The 19,823-nt window shown below is 37.6% G+C and overlaps 1 protein-coding gene across 1 annotated transcript in view; it reads left to right on the plus strand.

Moving 5' to 3' along the window:
- The window catches only part of FAF1 (Fas (TNFRSF6) associated factor 1), a 165,751-nt gene that overhangs the window by 92,679 nt on the left and 53,249 nt on the right, over nucleotides 1–19,823 (plus strand). The window contains exons 9-12 of the mRNA XM_010131516.1: nucleotides 15,483–15,578; nucleotides 17,197–17,323; nucleotides 18,250–18,313; nucleotides 19,260–19,341. Coding sequence (XP_010129818.1) covers nucleotides 15,483–15,578; nucleotides 17,197–17,323; nucleotides 18,250–18,313; nucleotides 19,260–19,341 — 369 coding nt within the window. The remainder of the gene's footprint in view (nucleotides 1–15,482; nucleotides 15,579–17,196; nucleotides 17,324–18,249; nucleotides 18,314–19,259; nucleotides 19,342–19,823) is intronic.

The following is a 19,823-nucleotide window of genomic DNA, read 5'->3' on the forward strand; positions in this document are numbered from 1 at the left end:
AAGCTGTCTCAGTTCTCTTTCACAGCTTCCAGATTGCATCTCCCTGTGGAGTAAGGGCCACTTTTTTACCAGGTCTTTGAAATTTCAGTTGTCCTGTCATAGATTTATAAAATTCTCGTTCTTTAGAATGCATATATTTAGGGAGCTGAGTAAAATTTATTGCCTAGGAAATATCGATACCACACATTTTGCATTTGTTTACTTTCTGATACCTTGTTTTGTTTTGAGATTCTACTATTCCATCTCATAAGTTCTGTTGAGGAATAACTTTAAGGACCTTATACACTCTCCTGTGCCAGTTCCAAGTTTGCTTTAATTCCTTGTGCGAACTATCATTTTCAAGTGCTGTGTCTCTCATAGACTGTAAAGGGTAATTGTGTTGCTAAACACCTGTCATTTTTATCTCAGAAATGTCAGTTTCAGTGAGTTTGCCAAGTGTATTATGGCCTTCTCCAATAAGGACTCCAAAAGCCGGATTCGTTGCTGGTGTTAGACAAGCACCATCAACTAAAATTGCATCAGCTTCTATCAGGAAAATTCAACCCCATTTCAGCATGACATATTGTGATCAGCCTTAGTTTTGTAGGAAAGTCTGGTAGCAAATTGTGGTGTTAACTGTTACTATTAATTTCTTCAATAATAAGTTCTATTGTCATTGGAATTTTAAAGCATAAGGAACAGTAGTGATGCTATAGACATAACTATTTGTCATCTTTCACTTTTTTGCAAGAGATTGACAAATCTGCTTGCTCTATTGAGACAATGTTTTTAGCTGTTCCTGCTCTGAAACTCATAGATATGATAGTTTTATTACAAATAACATTCATAAAACTCATTAAAAGGAGTAGAGTTTAAAATTAGGACTATTGAGACTGCTACTTCAATTTACCACTTCAACATTGCTTCCAGTTTCTGTCTTTATATAGACAGAACCTGCCAAATGTGATAGAAATGACCATGCGTGTAGAGAGAAGTATCAATAGGATAGATGAAGACAGTCCAGATCTCTGAAGAGATCAATGTCGATGAGACAATGTGCTGGTGGAGTATATTGTACACTTGTCACCATTCCACCTCTCCATCTACATGCACAAGATTTGCACTGGAGACTTTTGTGTCCTGACAGAGGCAGCAGCAGAATCCGCTCTTCTTCCTGTGAGTTTATACTGAAATAGTGGTTATCTTCACTGCAGAGAGTTTCTGTAGGGCCACCAGTGTCTTACTTTCTGTGAAGCACCTAGCTATGGTGTCACTAGCCATGACAGTCACTGGACGTTACTAGCTAACCCTGAACTAGTCTCTTGTCTCCTTCTGCAGGTATGTAGGCTGTTTACCCTCTTAACTTCTCCTCTGTGCTTGATGCTCAGCTAGACTTTCCTCCCAACCAATTATGCATTTTGCCATCAGGTAATAGCAGCTTGTGTACATTAAGGTGTATCCCAGATTTCACAGGAGGGTACTTTTGCTCTCGTTTTGAGAGATCTACCCCTGAGGTAACACCCACTCAAAAGCTGGTTTGAAAGCGTGCTGAAAAATTGCCTTTGTTGATCAAATTACACTCAGCCAGAGTTTAACCTACAACTGTTCCCTGTTGACAAGTTTTCATTCTCTGCACTTCTGGAGTTTCATTTTTAGAGTTCTCTTTGTACCTTCATCAAACACTGTGTTGTCACAGAAAAATCTCTGAATGACAATGTGTTTGTTGGAGCAGCCCTGCAGCCTATTTTTGTTTGAGCAGAGCAAGTTCATCTTTCAGCAGTACTCACAAAGGGCACGGTTTGGCATAAGGCTGAGGTTCTTGGAGTACTCGCAGAAGAAGGATAGAGAGAGACTTCAGATTCAGTTAACAGGAGCGGTCTAATTTAGGTGCTCAAACTCTGACTGCAGAAACCAAAATAGTCATTTCAGTGCCAAGATGTTATAGGACTACATTTACTTCATGCCCTGCTGAGAGAAGCTAGCAAGAGCTGTTATTAAAGACTCCTTTTCTCATGAGTCATTTAATAGTAGCAGCTTCTCTTATGTTGGGCTCTTGGAGAGCAGAATAGGAAGTGATAATCTCCTTGGAATACGGCAGACACCTGTTTGGTAAGTGGTAATTGCATTATTCCTGGAGGATTATCACAGTGGTCCTAGTTTCTTTGTAATGAAACTCTGCTATATAAGCAGAGCTTCACTTCGCTATAAGACGTATGAAAATCCATTGCAACAGCTTGAAGGTGTTTGGGACTTTGTAAACAGAGTTTTGCTTTAAGTGTATGGTAAGTGGGCTCACTGTGTAATAGCAGAAGAAAGCTCTGTCAAATAACAGCATCACTTTTGTTGTTTTGTATGTGAGTGTGAATGTTTGCTATTGCTAGAACTTCACTTGGGGTTTGTTCTAGTTGTGTGCCGAGCTTGATGTAGTAGGCTCAAATGCTTCCTTTAGAAAAAGTGGTATTTAAATAATGTTAGATTAGTCCATAGATAACTTTTTAAATGCTTAGAATGAAGCTCAACTAGTCCTCTTTGGGAATTTTTTGTTAAAGTCCAATAAACTGTTGATAAAATGTGGAAGAAAAAAATATTCATTAATAAACCTGTTTTAGACAGATAATTTCCTGTACCAAACAAAGCTCTGTTCTCCATAGCAATCACTGGACTGAATTCCTTTTCTAAACATAGTTACTGCCCAGTGGTCAAAACATGGACCTGAGACAGATCTGTAGCTCTGCAAACTTTACATATGACATTTAATAAAACACTTATGTAACTCAAGCCTTCTCATTTCTAAGAGAAGGCCTGAGATTTAATGCTGAACTTTCATAAAAGTAAAAGAAAAGTAGCTACATGGTTTCAGCTGGATTTCAGTAGAAACTGGCCACCTCGTTTTTGTTAGATGGCTAATAAACTCCACTCTAAAATGTTGGGAATGTTTCATGTTTTGTCTGCCTTAGAGGTCTCTGACTAGAAAGACCCTTTGTAAATGCTTAATTTTGAAATTATTTCTGTTGTTTATCAAATATCAACCAATCCAACATGAAGTTATACTGGATGGATGAAATTAATGCATCTTTAGCTGTAACTGCCCTAACACAGCACTTTACCACTTCAGAAGACTAAAATATTGTTTTGTGTTAATACATTTTGTTATTTCTAGTTTTGAACCATTTTGCTTTAATTGAGGATGTTATGTACATGGTGGTTTTAATTCTACTGATGTAAAGAGTTAATGGCCTTTTGATATATTCCAGGTAAGGGAAATGGAAGACAAAAAACAATTATCTTTTGAGGAGCTAATTTTTGGGAGTCAGTAACATTGTGTTTTCAAAAGGCTAACACTGAAGAGTGATATACAGGAAGAAGAGGCAGCATAAAAAGCCTTCCAGTGTTTAAACCATTTGTTGGAAGCACTGTTGCTAGCACAACTGCTTGAACTCTGCCAAGGAATTATATAGTGCTGGAAACATATCCAGGCACTCTTCTGTTTGCCATCCAAAACATTGTACAATGCTGTGAAGTAAATGACATCCCACGGTAGACCAGAAGCATGCCAAGTATTGGGCTGATACTCTTTGTGAATGCAAAGCAGTTCCCAAGATGTATCTGTGAATATCTGTGGGCAATACATCATCTGGATAATCAAATTGGTTGTTGGTTTATACTGTTGTTTATTATTTCACTTACAGTTGTTTCTTACCTTAAAAATATTTTTAACGGTTTTATATTTCTTCTGGATAGCAAAAAAAAAAAGGGCAATTTGTGATCAGACTTAGAACAAACAATATTATTACACTATCTTCTATGGCAATTACACAGTTATGAAAGAAAATATCAAAACCTCATGGACACTGTGTTTCAACATAGAAGCCAGCACATGAAACGGAACAATCTTAGTACCTTGATTACTTTTCAGCCCTTACACTGTGAAGGGTTTGGAGTAAACAAAATATAGGAAGATAGGGTAGCTCTGTTTAGTGCTTTTACAATTGTTATGAGTCTGAATCCATGTGAAGTGTAGCTGAATTTTTCAAAGTTGCCATTAGAGTAACAAAAGTAAGAGTGAGCAGTATTACAAAATACCATAACCAGGCTGTGGAGCATGTGATGGTCCTTGGAGGACTGATGGATGAGTGGATGCTGGTGCTTTCCCACGTTTTCAGGTACTAGAAGGATTCTTGTCTTTTTTATTTAATAGACCTTTTCTTTTGTTTACCTTGATCCTCCTCTCATTTGGCAACACAAAATGGATGAATGCTTTGACTCCTAGTATTTGTTGTCACCCAAAGGCAGTCTCTTGCTAGCTTGGGAAAGGTTGAGAATGCCAGTTTATCTATGAATAACACTCTGTTAGTCGTAACAGATCATATTTAGGTGAGAGAATATTTATTTTCAGTTCCTGAGACATTTGGGAATGTACAGTGAGTTACAACCTGTTCCCGGGCATGTATGTTTTGTCGACCAATTCATACAGGTGTCCTTATTAATAAACTCACTTAACCAATTTACATGCATAAGTTTCAACCACTGAGTAATTAGTGGAAGGCTTGCTGAGGAATTGGAGATTTGGGAAATGTGTCATTATTTGCATATCAGTATAAAGCAGTTACTAAATTAAAGAGTGCACGTTGTGACAAACACGAAGCTCCTTTACTGTTGCTTTGTCAGTGCACATTAACATCAACTTGATGTGAAAGCCTGGCTTTCTCTGCGTGAACTAAAAATCCTAAGGCAGAAGTACACAATGAATCACCCAGAGTTTGGAGGCTAGCGCGCTGAATCGCCTTGGGGTTCAGACCACAGAAAGAAAAAACTGATGTAAAAGACCATTGAAAAAAACGTATCAGTGGAAAGTAATTAACTCAAGATCCACAATTAGCCTCATGGTCTATACTTAACTGTGTTCCAGGTCTTTCAGCGTGTATTTAATTCTGTTACCCTGTGTTTCAAATAGCTGCAAATGGCTTGGCAGATTTTTCATCCTTTTTAATATTTACAGTTTTTGTCTAGAAAGAAGAATGAGCTCTGTAAGCGATCATGGGTATTTATTTCAGTCTCTCACGTATATCTCTTTCTTAGTAGAATCTGTTGTACAAGGAAATATTATTTTCCTTTTGTTTTCTTTAGGTATATTTGCAGCTTGAAGCAACATTAAGTACTACAGTATCTGTCCTTCTGCTTTAATTCCTAACTTGCCTAACAAGGCTTAATCAAATGAGAAATAATCAAATACAGGGCTAATTTTCTCTTTCATTCAGCTGGCAAATAAGAGTGATAGATGCATGCTAAGACGGCTGGTGATTAAGAGCAGCCATAGCAAAAATTGGCATGTGTGTTCAACCAGGGTACCCGGGCTGCGTGTTCCCAGAGGACTGCGCACAACTTTTTCTCAAGCTTGCACAGAAACTCTCAGTAGTGTTTTGTGAAGCTTGCTTTATCGTGGTTGTCGCTGTGACTCCAGCATCCCTCGTCTGGTGTCTGAAGGGCACAAGTGGCCTCCTCACCGTGTCGTGGACTCGCCTCCAGCCTCCCTCCTGCCACTCCATGTGCTGCTTATCCACAAGTCAGTTCCAGAGCATCCTCACCATTCAGCTGCCTTCAGCACATTGTGTGAAGATCTCCCAGAGTTGTGCCTTTATACCATGGTGGGAAGAATAAGATACATATGTCTAATATGCAGCCTTTTGGAATAAACTGTAGAATAGTTCTGGAGAGTTAAGCAAAGCAATCTCTCAATCCTAATCAAAAGAATTTATATATTTTAAAAATTCATTACTGTTTAAGACACCTTTTTTCAGTTCAGATCTAATTTAACTTTTCGGTTCTCTGTTTTATCTCTATAGCATTCCCTTGTGATTTTAATCTTCATTCTAGTTCAAAGATCTACCATGGGAACATCACTGCAATCCTTGGAATGAGTTTCCTACAACCTGTGTTGACAGGTTTAAATTACGTACTCTGACACTGTTCTTGTGGCTGGATTAGAAACTTTTTTCAAGTTAAACCTGCGATAAGTAATTGTCACAGCGCGCTGGCACAATGCTAATGTGAAGTGACATGTCCAAACTGGCCTCAGTAACATGAAGAACCCTAACAGGTGTGAGGGGTGGATCTTCCCATGGGCCCTGCTGAAAGTGACATGTCCAAACTGGCCTCAGTAACATGAAGAACCCTAACAGGTGTGAGGGGTGGATCTTCCCATGGGCACTGCTGAACTTCTAACAGGGGAAAAATAGTAGAAAAAGTGAAATGAACCTTGAATAAAGCTGTCAGCAGTAATTATCTCAACAACACTTAGTGAGGAGTTAAAATAAGCATTGCTGATTTATAACCTGAACACACTCCACCCTAGAGATTTTTTTCATCCAGTTAGTGTTTAAAGTGAAACGTTGAATACCTGTCAAGATTTTTTTTTATTGAAGATGCATAATGAAAATTAAGTCATTTTCCAGAGGAAGTTAATTTCAAGGGCTGTCAAATTTTTGAAGCTCTTCTGTTCATTTTAGTATTTGTACAATAGTTTAATAAAACAAACAAACCTAGAGCATACTTGACTGTTTTTCCCAGCTAGTGCTATTTGATGTCGAAAGATGACATGGCTAATGTAGAATTACATCCACTTTTTATTGTTGTTCAAGGAGGGTTAAAGGTTTATGTGACAGTAGATGAGCTTTGGTTGGTTTATTTATTTTATTTATTTTTAAATTACGCACTAAACTTGAATGGCAGCATCTTGTTGACCAATGAAAAGAGCCTTTCAGTTCTGTATAGAAATCTCTCTGGGTCTCATAATTAATTTCATAGTACAAAAAAAGCCCTTGTTTCAGTAAATTTCCAAAAAATGCATTTGATAGACTTTTTTTTTTTTTACAAATTGCAGTGTACCTTTATTTTAGATTGGGATACTTGCTTGTTGTTGCTGTGATAACACTTGTTCGATGTATACAATGTATTTCAGTATGGATAGAAGTAATTTTACACTCTGTTACTAATGAAAGAATACTTGCTAGCTTTGAGAAAAGAGCAAAGCAGAAGATAAACATTGATTCACAGAAAACCTTTAATCCCTTGATGTTTTTAAATGTTACTTTTAAACACAAACATGAGGGAATTCTTAAATCATATATCACTTTGACTTTGTGAGATTATATGCTGAAAACAAGATAGATTATTTAATGCACAAATATACAGTGATAAGGGATGGGTTTGGCGGTGTTGAGCACTTGTTTGTTCCCAAGGAGTTCAGTGAGGGTTTGTTAGAGCACAACAGGCTGCCCACACATTGTTAGTAATGCTTGGTTAAACACTGAGAACTAGAACCATGGCAAGAACAACCTGATATGAATGATCTCTCATGCCAGAGCAGCATTTTTTTTGAAATGATGAGACTCTTGAGGGTCCTCAGAAATAGCATAAGCTGCTTGGGAGCCCCCCACCTCCTTCCTGCATGGATTGGTTTCTGTATGTTTGGGTTTCCAACCAGGAAAAAGTGTGGAACCATTTGATATTCTCAGGAGAATTGCAAAAAATTGCCAAAGAGTTCCTTCAGTCTTACTTCCCCTGCTTCAATGTTCATATTCAAAGGCTATGCTGGATGTGTTTAGAAACCACTGTTTTCTTCAACTATTTGTATAATGGAAAACTTCCCATTCTCACTTTTAAAATGTAGAAGCAAAACTTCCACTGCCGTCATCCACTACCTCTTCTCCCTCCCCTTTACACTTTTATTTTCCCCTGTATTCCACATTAACTGCTATCTCCCTTTCACCACACGAATACTTCTTGCTTTATGCTCACTTCTTTAATCTCAGAAAGGATATGTTACAAAAGAAAAATGGAAGATGCCAACACTAGTGAGCTGGGAGCAGCAGCCTCAGCTGTGGAGTGGCCTGACCAGTAAGTAGAATAACTTCTTTTGTAGGCATTTCAAACAGATTGTTTTGTAATATGTTCTGGTGTCTTTCTGGGGAGTTGAATCGGTCTGCAGAGCCTTAGATTGCCCTGAGATTCTGACTTAAAGACCTGAGGTTTGAAGCGTAGGTCAGTGCCTTCATCCAGCTTTGCTGAAGAAGTATTTCTCTCTAATTTCCCATTCTGCACAGTTAGTATGGTAATGTTTGTGAACAGGGACCTTAATTTGTCTAGTGAGGAGAGGTAGATGACATCTTGTTAGGCTGGGAAAAATGACTTGTTTGAATTCCTCTGAGATCTGCTCATCAAGAAGGGATTAGCAATGATGATTATGCCTTGCAGACATCTAAACTGAAGTTTGCCTAGACTAAGCAGCAAGGTAATTTTTCACTTATCACAATGTTACTTGCCCTGGCTGATTGGGTAGAGAATGGACTGGACCTGGAGACAGGGAAAGGTTCCTTTGCAGGAGTCATTCTACTCAGCAAGATGTGGAAAACTGGTGAATTATTACCTTCCTACTCATGGTGCACTAGGGCTATGAAAGCATTTGATCCCTAATATGCCTCATATCCAGACTCAGCTGGTAGTACCGTATGAGTATGGGTTTAATAGAAGAACTAGGACAGAAGTGTTCCTTCTTAAACTTCGTATAGTTGCCTTCAAAAAGGACCAATTTTTTTCCCCCTAGCTTCAAGAAAAAGCATGCATACAAACATCTGTACTGTCATTGTCATCGATCATACTCAGGGAATTAGCTTATGCTGTAAGAAAAAGTCAGATAACAGAATGGTAAGTTTAAATGGAAACTGAAATGTTTGATGATGGTCCTTCCTCACCCCTCTATCTTTACCCCTTCTCTTACCTGATGAGAGCAGAAAAGCATCATAGTAATTACTCCAGCAAGAAAAAGGATCAAATTATATGGAAGTGAAATTTTCACAGTGGAGACACCTGCCAGTCACTGAGCATTTTGCTACGGGCACCTCTGTCTTAGGTTATTTTGAATACATGAGCGTGGCATGTTATGAAATGTACTCGGTCGTGTTTGTTTCTTTATACATTAGCCATGTATCAGTGAGTAAACCAGTAAATGAAGAAGCTAAGCAGCTCTCATTGTGAGCACAGTGAAAGGGCTGTCACATGGAGTACTTGAGCCAGGATTAGGTTTCAGTCTGTAGGCAACAGTGCACTCATTTCTGGTTAAGAATTTTTTGTGTGATGTATGTGTATTATAAATCTCCACATATGTACTGCAGCCTGCTGTGCAACCTCTAGAAAGAGCTCTTCTTCAACAGATGACCTCCTGATTTATAAATATTATTTTGGGATATCATTCCCGTGTTTGTTAATACATTTGTTTCTAACATGAAACCGCAGCTAGCCAGTATCGACAAGGTAGATAACAGCCAAAGTACCACATAGCAGCTACGATGTCTGTTAGATTTCAGAGCTGGTATGTACCACAATAGTAATTATTGAGGGTGGCTAGAAGTTCAAAACTGTGGTAGAATTCAGTGTTAAACCAGCTCTGATTCAAAGACCATTCAAGCTTAGCATGAACTTCTATTCTTAATTAATTAGGTAATATTATACCCACAATGACTTCACAGCACTTTTAATAATATTCTGAATAATGCTCACATACTGCTGTTGTTTCCAGAGCCAAAGAAGGAGTATTGAGTTTCAAGATATTTGTGTAATCTCTATCAACATTTGACTTCACAGGGCAAGCAACAATATTTTGGGCATATTTTTCAGGAGATAATCTTCTCTTCTCTCACTTATGGAGTGACGTCTTTGGGAAGGTTTCTTTCTGTGGCTGCTTCTGATCAGCTGTACTAGGAGTGCAGCTGGAAAGCTGGAATTATAATTTTACCTAACTGTTTTTTGGGATGGTAGAACTGGAGGGCAGGTTAGTAAGACTTCCTTTTGCCTAATATACTACCAGCTGACCTTGAGTAGAGCTGGGAATTTTTCTGCTTTTTGTAGGAGATTTATGAAGGAGAGTCAAGTATCAGAAAACTCGCCTTTTTTTTTTGTACACCAGAATTTTGTTTGCTTACTTTATCTCTGAGTATTAAAGACAGAAAACATGGATTATTTTCCTTCACCTCTGGAGGAAACCACACTATGAGAATCCCCCCATTTTGTTTTCTATTGAAGTAGGTTACATACGGCCAAACAAAATTCTGCATTAGAAGTACAGCTAATTGAATAAGTGGACTGATTCACAGCAGACAAGAAATACAGAAGTTATGTTTCTTTTTATGATCTTTTTACTTTATATTAAAAATCCAGCAGCTGTGTCTACTGCAAGGTTTTTGTTCTGGTCTAGGTTTGCCATTGTCATATAATGCCTGTTGCTTCACTTGCTGTGCAAGCATCATTGGTAGACTCCTCTCTTTTGCATATGGTTATTCAAATTTTTTCTGATGCTTTGAAAGATTTCTAGGTTGACCTTTGAATTTCTGAGACCAAATGATCGAGAATCTCTAGTTTATGTCAAAAAATGATACTAGGAAAGAAAATACTTTGCAAAATGCCACTCCAGTTGTTTGGAAAAGATTCTTCGTACAATAAAGGTAGTTACCCTGTTACAGTGACTGAAATTGTTTCTCATTTTAAGTGGTCTTTTAGACAGTCAAAAGCTGTTTTTAAAATTGAAAACTACCTGGTGGTACAGCTGAAGGGTTACATTTGATAACCTGCCCTGGTTAACGGGAACAGTGGTAAGTACCTGTGTGTTTAGATAAGTGCATTAATGTACGTTAAAGCAAACCAACCAACCAAAACTCCCACACACTCCAAAAACTCTCACAACACTTGTAGCAGTCAAACACTTAACAAAGAGCACAGGATCAATCAATATTGCTACTTTCATTAAACATTATCACTTACGCTTGCTTGTTTTCAATGGTTCTTGTTAAAAGACCTACATCCTTTTAGAGAAATAATGTCCCTTGCTGACAAGTATCCTGTGAACAGCACAGCCTCACAAATCATGCCAGAGTAGGTCCGTTACGTATCTGTGTCTCTCATTTCTGCAAGGTGAGATGTTTTGCAGACTCATCTTGCCTTCTGCACCTGTGAATCTCTGGAGTTCCTGGGGAAGTTCTCTGTTGTTTGATTTGCTCCAGAGCCAGCTGATACGGAAGCTGTTCTACTGAAGACCATTGACTCTCTTGAAAGCAGTTTGCCAGGTCGTTCTCCATTTCATTGCTCTGGAAAGGCCATACTCTGCAACAAGACGTGCTGAAAGGATGATCACAGGCCAATGGATGTCTTTAAGTTATGGGCGTCAAGGGCCTGCCTGTTTTCCTACCATAATTTATTGTCCAGAGTATGTTCAGACTTAAATATAAGTAACATAGTGGCAAGAAGAGTTGTCTTAGTGTTTTATTCAGATTACTGGATGGCTAGAGAGCCTTTTGTCTGTATTTCCATGGAGGAAAGAGTTAGTGTTTCCAGAATGATTGGATAGTTGAGAATGAAGAAGAATGTCCAGTTCTTTACAGTTTATTGCTTTAAGCTGGCCACTTTGGATGTCCAACTATTTTCTACAAGGTATTAGAAAGCTCTTAGAGCTTGCCTTCATACTTTCTTCATTAGATATGGTTACCATTCACTCTTCTGCAGTGCTGTTTTTCTCCATCAGTGTGTGGCTGAGTATGAGGAAGATCAATTTGTCATATCCAATTACTACTTTCCTGACGTGGTACACCAAGCTTATGATTTTTGTATCAGCATTTCTCAGTGGAGAGATTTCTGCAGCTGCAGTGCTCTGCTGGTATCATTCCTTTATGTTCCTGCTGCTGTTTATCTTGCTCAGATCTTCAGTGTCTTTTTTAAATAGCTCTGGACTGGTACAAGAGACGGGGTTTGCTCCTTCCTTTGTAATTTCAGAAGTCTGCAGGAGCAGGAACGAAGTTGTGCGAACAAACTCTTTCTAGAGGATTGCAAGCTTGTAAGATTATGGACTCATAATTTTTCCTATTATTCTGAGCATGCAACAAAGGATATTTCTAGAGGCTTCTACATAAAAGTGATACTTTCTAACAGGAATAATAATCTATTGTTTAAAGCACCTGGTCTCACTCTGCATTTGGCAAATATTTTTAAGTGGATCTGGACATTTCTTGGCAAAGAATCCTGTATGTTTGCATCAGAAAAGATGTTGCTTACCTTTATCCCCCAGTTATTAATGCTGGCAACTGAAATACATAAATCATCATACCCTGGGTCTTTGCAAATAAATTCAGTGTTGTAGTGTTGGAAAGCACAAGTGAACATTAGACTTCACCCCCCCACACCCTATATTTTAAGGTTTGGTAGCGGTTTCTCTTTAGTAGTATCTTTTGTGCACTTTTAGTCCAAGTCATGCCATTACCTTTCTGCATAGCAGCAGCAGTCTGTTCAGTATCTCTGCTGTCTCCTGAGATGGCTCTCCTGCTGCCAGTCTTTGTGGAATGTTTCAAGGCTTCAATTTTACTGTCCTTCTCCTTAAATTTATAGGAAGTCAGGCAGGAAACAACTTAAACTTTAAACAAGTACAAGCTGGCTGTACACAGTGTTGGACAAGAGATCTGGCTTTTCAGTAATCATCCTGAGTTACTTTTTGGAAGGCATTTTGCCTATTTCTGATTCTGTTTCACCTTCTACCTCAGGTACCTTTCAGCTGTGAGATCTTTTCTGTAGGGATTTGCACATCTGCCACATAGAAAAATGGTCTAACCTTATTTATTTTTGTTTTAATGTATTATTAGTTTCATCATTTATATCTAGCTCATTATGGGTGCCAGGAGTCTTTCAGCGTCTCTTCTTGGGCATGCAAAAGCCATCTCATTTAAGCTGTAGTACTTGTATAATGGTGGTTTTCATGAAAAAAAAAAAAGAAAATATTCTGAAAAGTTAGTGACTTTTGAGGTTTTGCACAATCAGGTGGGTTCATGAGTTGAGAATAGGGATAATCGTAGCCTGTATTCAGGCTACAAACCAGCATTTTCAGTTCTAAACATCTAAAGACTTCTTGCCACTGAGATACTTCAGCAGGTGCTTCCATCAGTAGATTGGCCTGTGTTCAAAATATTTGTAGAAGTTGAGGTTTGCTATCCAAGTTGTGGACCAAGCTGCCTGGAAAGTAATGTTTTGCTTAGTGTTGGTATTTTCATGATTTTCAAAGTAAAGATTAACCTTCCCAGTGCAAGAGTCTCTCTTCGGAGAGGACCCTCTATTTTAGAATGAAGATGACTTAATTCTAGAGAAATGTACATGCTGCTAGATTATTTTGAAATGAGAGGCAGACCTTCTATTTGTCTTGCCCTTTCCTTTGCAAAAAAGCTTCTCAAAAAAAGCCAGTAAGGGGGGGGCAATTTCTCAGACAAATGCACACAAAACCCCCAACATTCCAGCAACTGTCTGGAGAGCAGGATGAAATGTGCTCTGATGTTGAACCCCTTCTGCTGTTAGTTCATTTTTGAGAGACGCTTTGACACTATAATATAGGGTTGCAAATTGGAATTGCAACACCCTGCTATTGGGCCAAGTAATGAAGCACCACAATAGCTGCTTGCTTGATCTTACCAGTCTTTCTTTAATGTGCCTGTAAAAGATATCGGGAGCCTTTCCAAGGCATCTGTCAGGGTATTTGATGCTGTTAGATAGGGAACTTCAGTCTGTGTGTGGTTAGCGTGCGTGTGTGTCTGTGTTTCACCAGTATTTTATGTAGTGTGGTAACTACAGGGCAAAGTTTCAGGTTTTATAACAGTTGGGGTTTGTTTATTATTATAAGCTTGTAAAAATACTAATTAAACTGGTGGATTACTACAGAGAATACAGTTCTTATGCTCTTGTCACAGGAGTTTCACAGGTAATTGGTCTTGACCTGTATGTCGTCTTTAATATTTCATTTGCTGCCGAGTATTATTACTCACTTCCTTTAAGATGATAGCTAGACTTTTTATGCAGCTAAACTTCTGTTTAACCTTACTGTGAGAATGTGACAGTAGGCTAGTTCAGACAGGTTAACATTCATTTGGTAACCAGCCTGCTTAATCAGCCTGCTTCAACCTGCAGCAAATTAAATCTTGGGGAGTTCTAGCAGACAAATTATAAAGTCATTCTGAATTATGTATAAAAATAAATGGGGTATTTTCAGTGGCAGTAAATGAAATTAAAGGCTTGCGATTTATTCTTGGATTTTTGTTGAGGATGGTTGAAATTAATTTTACCTTAATGTTTTTATTATTTTCCTTTATGTTTTTTGTAGTCTAATTAGGAGGATGCTGTATTTCTGAAGTATATAATGCAAGTCCCTCATTCTGTGCCCTGCAGAAACAGTAATAAATTTTACCGATCTGGAAAATCTTTTTCTGTCCTTTGGTGTTTCTTCTGAAGGAACCATTAGAAACAATATTTTAAACATACTGCCAGTACTGTCTTTCACCATGTCACAAAGAGTTGTCACAGCATCAAACACTTTTGTGACTGCCGAGGTGAACTGGCTGTCTTTCAGAGCTATTCACATTGTAAATTTAGCCCACGTGTTATCAAGATAGGTGCTTCTGAAGATTCTGCTCGTGGTCATCAAGCTCACTTGGCCAGGACTGATGCACTTTCTCGAAGAGGGCAGAAGGCTGGGTGTGCGCTTACGCTGCATAAAGAAATGTGTGAAAGGTGCTTGAAATGCGACGATGGCACCGAAGGTGCTGATCATAGAAAAGTGGGCAATTCTCATTTTTACTCCTATTGATTAGTACATTTTAAAATGCAATGTAGGATCAGATCTTCAAGTGTTATTGCTGTGTGTTTGCAGGCATCTAGTAATTCTCTTTCAAATGATGCCAGCTTTTTTCCATTTGCTGCCTTGTTAGTTTTAAAAAGTTGAGATTTAGGCATTCAGCAACAGGCAAAAGTGCTGCTTCTGTTGGTACTGATTAATGAACACCTCTCCCATATGTGCTGACTGCAATTTCACCAGCACTGCTGTGTTTGCATGTCTTTGTTTACATGAAACATGGCATCTGCCTTTGACATGAGTAATGAGCAAGATGGAGACAAAGTGTATTTTTTACGAGGTCATTGTAATTGTGTTTTTTACAGTGTCTAACTGTAAACCGTTCTTTCAAGATAAAAAATTCTTTTCTAGACAACTGTTTTTAATTAGTTGTACTAGTACCTATCATCTTCACTTTAACATTTGTTCATTGATTAGGCAGGAAAAACTAACATATGCTTCATCAAAGCATACCACTGTGAAGTTACCACATACAAACCACAGCTCAAACTTCAGTACTGATTTAGGAGAAAATAATGATTCAAGACAGTTTGGGGTTTGCAGTTCCATTTAGTTTGTTTTGATACTCTGTGCATACGCACTTGTAAAAACTCCGTTTGAAGTTTCTTTGAATGTTTTTGTTGTAAGGAATCATTTTAATTTTTCAGGCTTCTTTATGTTTGTGTAATTAATTCGGTCTTCGGCAGTGTGGTCTTCAGTTCGAATCTCAAAGCAGCCTTAAACAACAAAAAAAAAACCCAAGCCAATGTTCAACTGAGACTGCGGCTTTAATACACGATCATTGCTGTATTTGTAGATGACTCTAGCTGTATCAGGAGTGACTTTTCCTTGCCATCGACTTACGGTTGGAAGAAGATCTTCACCTGTACAAACGAGGGAACAGTCAGAGGAGGTAAGAACATCCTCTTTATTTTACTAGTATACTCAAGGAAGAAGCAGGGAAAGCTCATTTGGCAACGGTCCCTGTCCCTTCCATTGTCACATATGTCAGTAGAATATGTCAGCAGCTTAAAAGAATCAATTTACAATTCCTGTAACATGTAATTGTGACAAAGTACTTACTGGGTAAAGGAATCATTGAAGAAAAAGAGGAAGAACGTAGCAAGCAAACCACGGTAAGCATTGAAAAATACTCTAAATATAAGGTTGAAACATATATTTCTAGTATTATCAGAAAGAGATATTTGCAGACTGTGTAAATGCCTTTTTCGTTGTTTCTAACTATTAGTTTGGCTTAAAATTTCCAATGCCTTTGTCCTTCCTCAAAATGATTTTAATATAACACTTTCCCATTTTCCACATGCTTTTCTTACCATTTTGTTCAGAGAGCTATAGCACCTAAACTTTATCTTGCTGCACATAAAGGACATGTTTCAATCTTTTCAGCTCATTTGTGTTGACAAGACATAGCTGTGAGGAACACTCAGGATGCAAGCCTGGATATATGCTGTTAGACAGTTGTTAAAAGTTAGAGGATGGTCAGACCATGCTGTTCTAGCTATACCTGAACCACTTAGGTTTAATAGGTAGTTGTTTTTTCTTGGGATCTACCAGCATAACTATGTGGCATTGCTGCTTTACTCCATTCTTTCAAAATGACCTGGCTGAGTTTGTTCACCATGTAGAATTTTCATGTGGACTAGATAAAAAAAAAAAAAAAGAACATTTATGAATTAAGTTCTTTATGTGTACCTGTTGTAGAGAGAGGTGCAATGTGGTGGGAGGATTTGGCTCTTCCCATGGTCACTTGCATGTTAGAGCTGAGATCTCACATTCTGTAATACACTTCGTTGCACCTTCAGGGTTTCATGTAGATACTCTGTCGTGTACTATCAGTGTAACTTCTAGGTCAAGTGGAGCTGGGATGGTCATTCATGGAAAGTCAATTTAGAGGCAAATTAATGCTGAATAGTTAAAACCAAAGTTTTTTCTGAGCTGTTCTATGTTTCAGAGGACATGAAATCCAAAAGATTTGATGGTGAGAGTTGGAGGCACAGATGGGACCTTATCTCCTTGCACGAAAACATTTGTTTTTCTCCTTTATGTTGATATGCCGAATAAATCAGCTTGTGATTCAACATGCAGTGGTTTGGTGTGCCAGGTTAGGATTACAGGTGCTAAATTTGTATGTCAGAGATTGCAATACGATGGATAGGAGCTTTCCCAAGGACTGTCCCCCACCATGCAAGTATTGCTAAAGTAGATTGTAGCTGGATGTCTAAAGTTATCGATAGATTCTGTGGCTTTTCTCACTCTTTCTTACGCAGTTAAGCCAGCTGTAACACCATCTGATGGAAATAGTACTAACTTTGGATAAAATTTACTCAACTATGTGTATACAGAGACAGTTATTTAATAACGTGTTTTGTCACACTGCTGTCAGCCAGACTTCTGTTAAAAATTAGGTGTTTTTATAGAAATGTATATTTTCACTGTGCATGTATTTCTTTTTTCACTAAAGATGGTAATAGAGGCTTATGGTGGATTTTTTTGTTGTTGTTTTTATATAGCAGTGCACTGATGTTCACATGGTTAGTGACAGCGATGGAGATGACTTTGAAGATGCTACAGAGTTTGGAGTTGATGATGGAGAAATGTTTGGAGTAGCATCATCTGCCTTGAGGAAATCACCGATGAGTAAGAAGTGACAGTTAATTTACAATTAACTGGTGACTGCCTAGCAGTAGTGAAGGCAGAGAGCTAGGATGGGTCTGCATAATAAGAAACAGAGAAGTCTCTTTTGATAGGAGTGTTAGAACTGTTGGAGCGTCACATCTGATGGATGTATCAAGTGAAAATACTGCAAACAAAATTGGCAACCGTGAAAGTATCTCCTCATGGAGGAAGTTTTTTAACCTTCTGTTTTTAGCTATATAGTTGAGGAATAATAATGAAACTCAGAAAAATTATGCTCTCTACCCCAGTGTTCCTGTAGGTAACTAGATCTCCACTTCCCTGTTTTGAAATTTCTACAGATTTTAGCTTCAGCATCTTGTGGTCGTTAGTATTTTTAGTCATTTATTTAAACAAGTTTCTCAGTGATTATTTGCTCTTAAATTACCAAGTTACCTCCTATATGCAATTCTGTATTTATTTACTTCTGGCTTGCGTTAGTGTTAAATCCTTAGAAGGTTTTTGACAGCAAATATGCATAATAATATGGAAAACTTTTTAACCTCATGTATAGGAAATTTTTAAAAAGTAAAACAAACAACAAAAAAAAAAGGGAGAAAAAAGTAACTAGCAATATCGAGGGACTTTCAAGCCAGCCCTTTCATTTAAATGTATTAAAGTAAGTCCGGAGCGTTAACTCTGAACAAGCGATATATCACATTACACTGGACCTGAGCATTTTACTGTTTGGAAAGCCTGAATATATTCATGAGAGCATCTGGAAATTCCATGTCTTTCCGAGTTGATAGTCTTTCAGGAAATTTCTCTGGTCTCTTGGTAACCGCATCAGTAAGCTGTCAACATAAAAAAAATCTATGAAGCAAGTGAGTTTGCGTATTAAAATCTGTTTTTATAAGGTTGCATTTAATTTATATTTTTCATTTTTTAAGTGCCAGAAAATGCTGAAAATGAAGGAGATGCCTTATTACAATTTACAGCAGAGTTTTCTTCAAGGTAAGCTTGGCCTAATAACTGTACAATTCCTGTCACTAACAGTAAAATTTAGTAAATAATGGAAATAAAAATAAACCAAATACACGTATTTTCTTGTGGGATCATAGCACATTTAGGCATGCTAATCTAATTTACTTTAAGCTTAACTTTGGTAGAACCATTTCTGAAATAAAATTATTTCTCAGTCCAAGTTACTGTGACAAGATTCTTGCCTTATTGATTAATGCCATTATTGCCTTACTAATTAATATCATGGCTTATTTATGTAGGGGTCTAGAAGGATGATAAAGGCTGATTATGTGTAGTAATTTTAATATGATATACAGGAACAGAAAAGCTGAAACTGATTAATATTGAAAAAGATAGAGAGGATTACAGTAAGAGTTTTCACAATAATGAAGTGGTTGGATAGGTCCCTAATTTTAAAAAATATCGAAATGCTGCCTTTTTAAAACTTTCTACTACCCAATCAGGCATTGTTGAACGGTTGCTATGGTTCATGAAACAGGTAAAATCTGCAAACCAATATACTGCAAAGTGTTGCAAAGTTTACGTGCCTTCTGTTTCACTCCTCTGAGATGAAATGTTCATTTCTGTATATGAGGTGCATTAATATGTAATACAAGAACAGCCTTTGATTAACCTTTAAGGATATAATAGAGGAAACGAGATATAATTGAAAAACTGTATAGAACTTCAGGTGTCCATGTATGTAAACGGGATGTTTTTACAATAAAATTTGTAAGGTAGTAGTTGCTTACTTTAAACTTTTAAATGTTGAGAGACGGATGACTTCTAAATATTTCTCTTCGGCACTTTGAAAGTGTAGTACTTCATCTTTCTGAAGGTTTAGCCAATGCACATTTACAGAAAATATGAAGAGGTAGACTACTGAAATCGTTTATTTTCATAATTTTTTGTTAATTGGAAATTTTATCTCAAATAGATATGGGGACTGCCATCCTGTTTATTTTATTGGATCATTAGAGGCTGCTTTTCAAGAAGCCTTCTATGGGAAAGCTAGAGATGTAAGTGTGTATTAAAACTTTAATATAGGGGGGAAATGGAAATCACTGTAAATGTTTCATCTTCGTTTTTAAAAGATAAACTGAATTTTGGAGTTATTTTGGTTTTATTGTTTGGGAAGAGTTCATTTGACTGACTAGAATACTTACCTTGGTTGTTGTTGAAATGACAGCGAATAATTCATGCTTCCTAATCATTCAGGCTGTATTTTTATTGGAGTCCTTTAGTCATCACAGCTATTCTTTTTCTTTTTTTTTTTCTTTCCCCCTCCCTTTTCTTCCTGAAATCATGGTGTCCTAGCACCAGCTAACACTGGCTGCGAGTCTTGTGATTGTGACAAGTTCAGTGTTGCATGTTGGTAACTCCTCTGAAGGCTGGCTAATGAAATTGTAAATTTAAATTGAAAGGTCTCTGAAATGCAGTGCGGATTCTTTGCCTTTATACGGTTTTTATCTGCCAAGTGAATTCCACTACTAAGGTTTGG

This window comes from Buceros rhinoceros, unplaced genomic scaffold, assembly GCF_000710305.1.
Source record: "Buceros rhinoceros silvestris isolate BGI_N320 unplaced genomic scaffold, ASM71030v1 scaffold11372, whole genome shotgun sequence".
NCBI classification, from domain to species: domain Eukaryota; kingdom Metazoa; phylum Chordata; class Aves; order Bucerotiformes; family Bucerotidae; genus Buceros; species Buceros rhinoceros.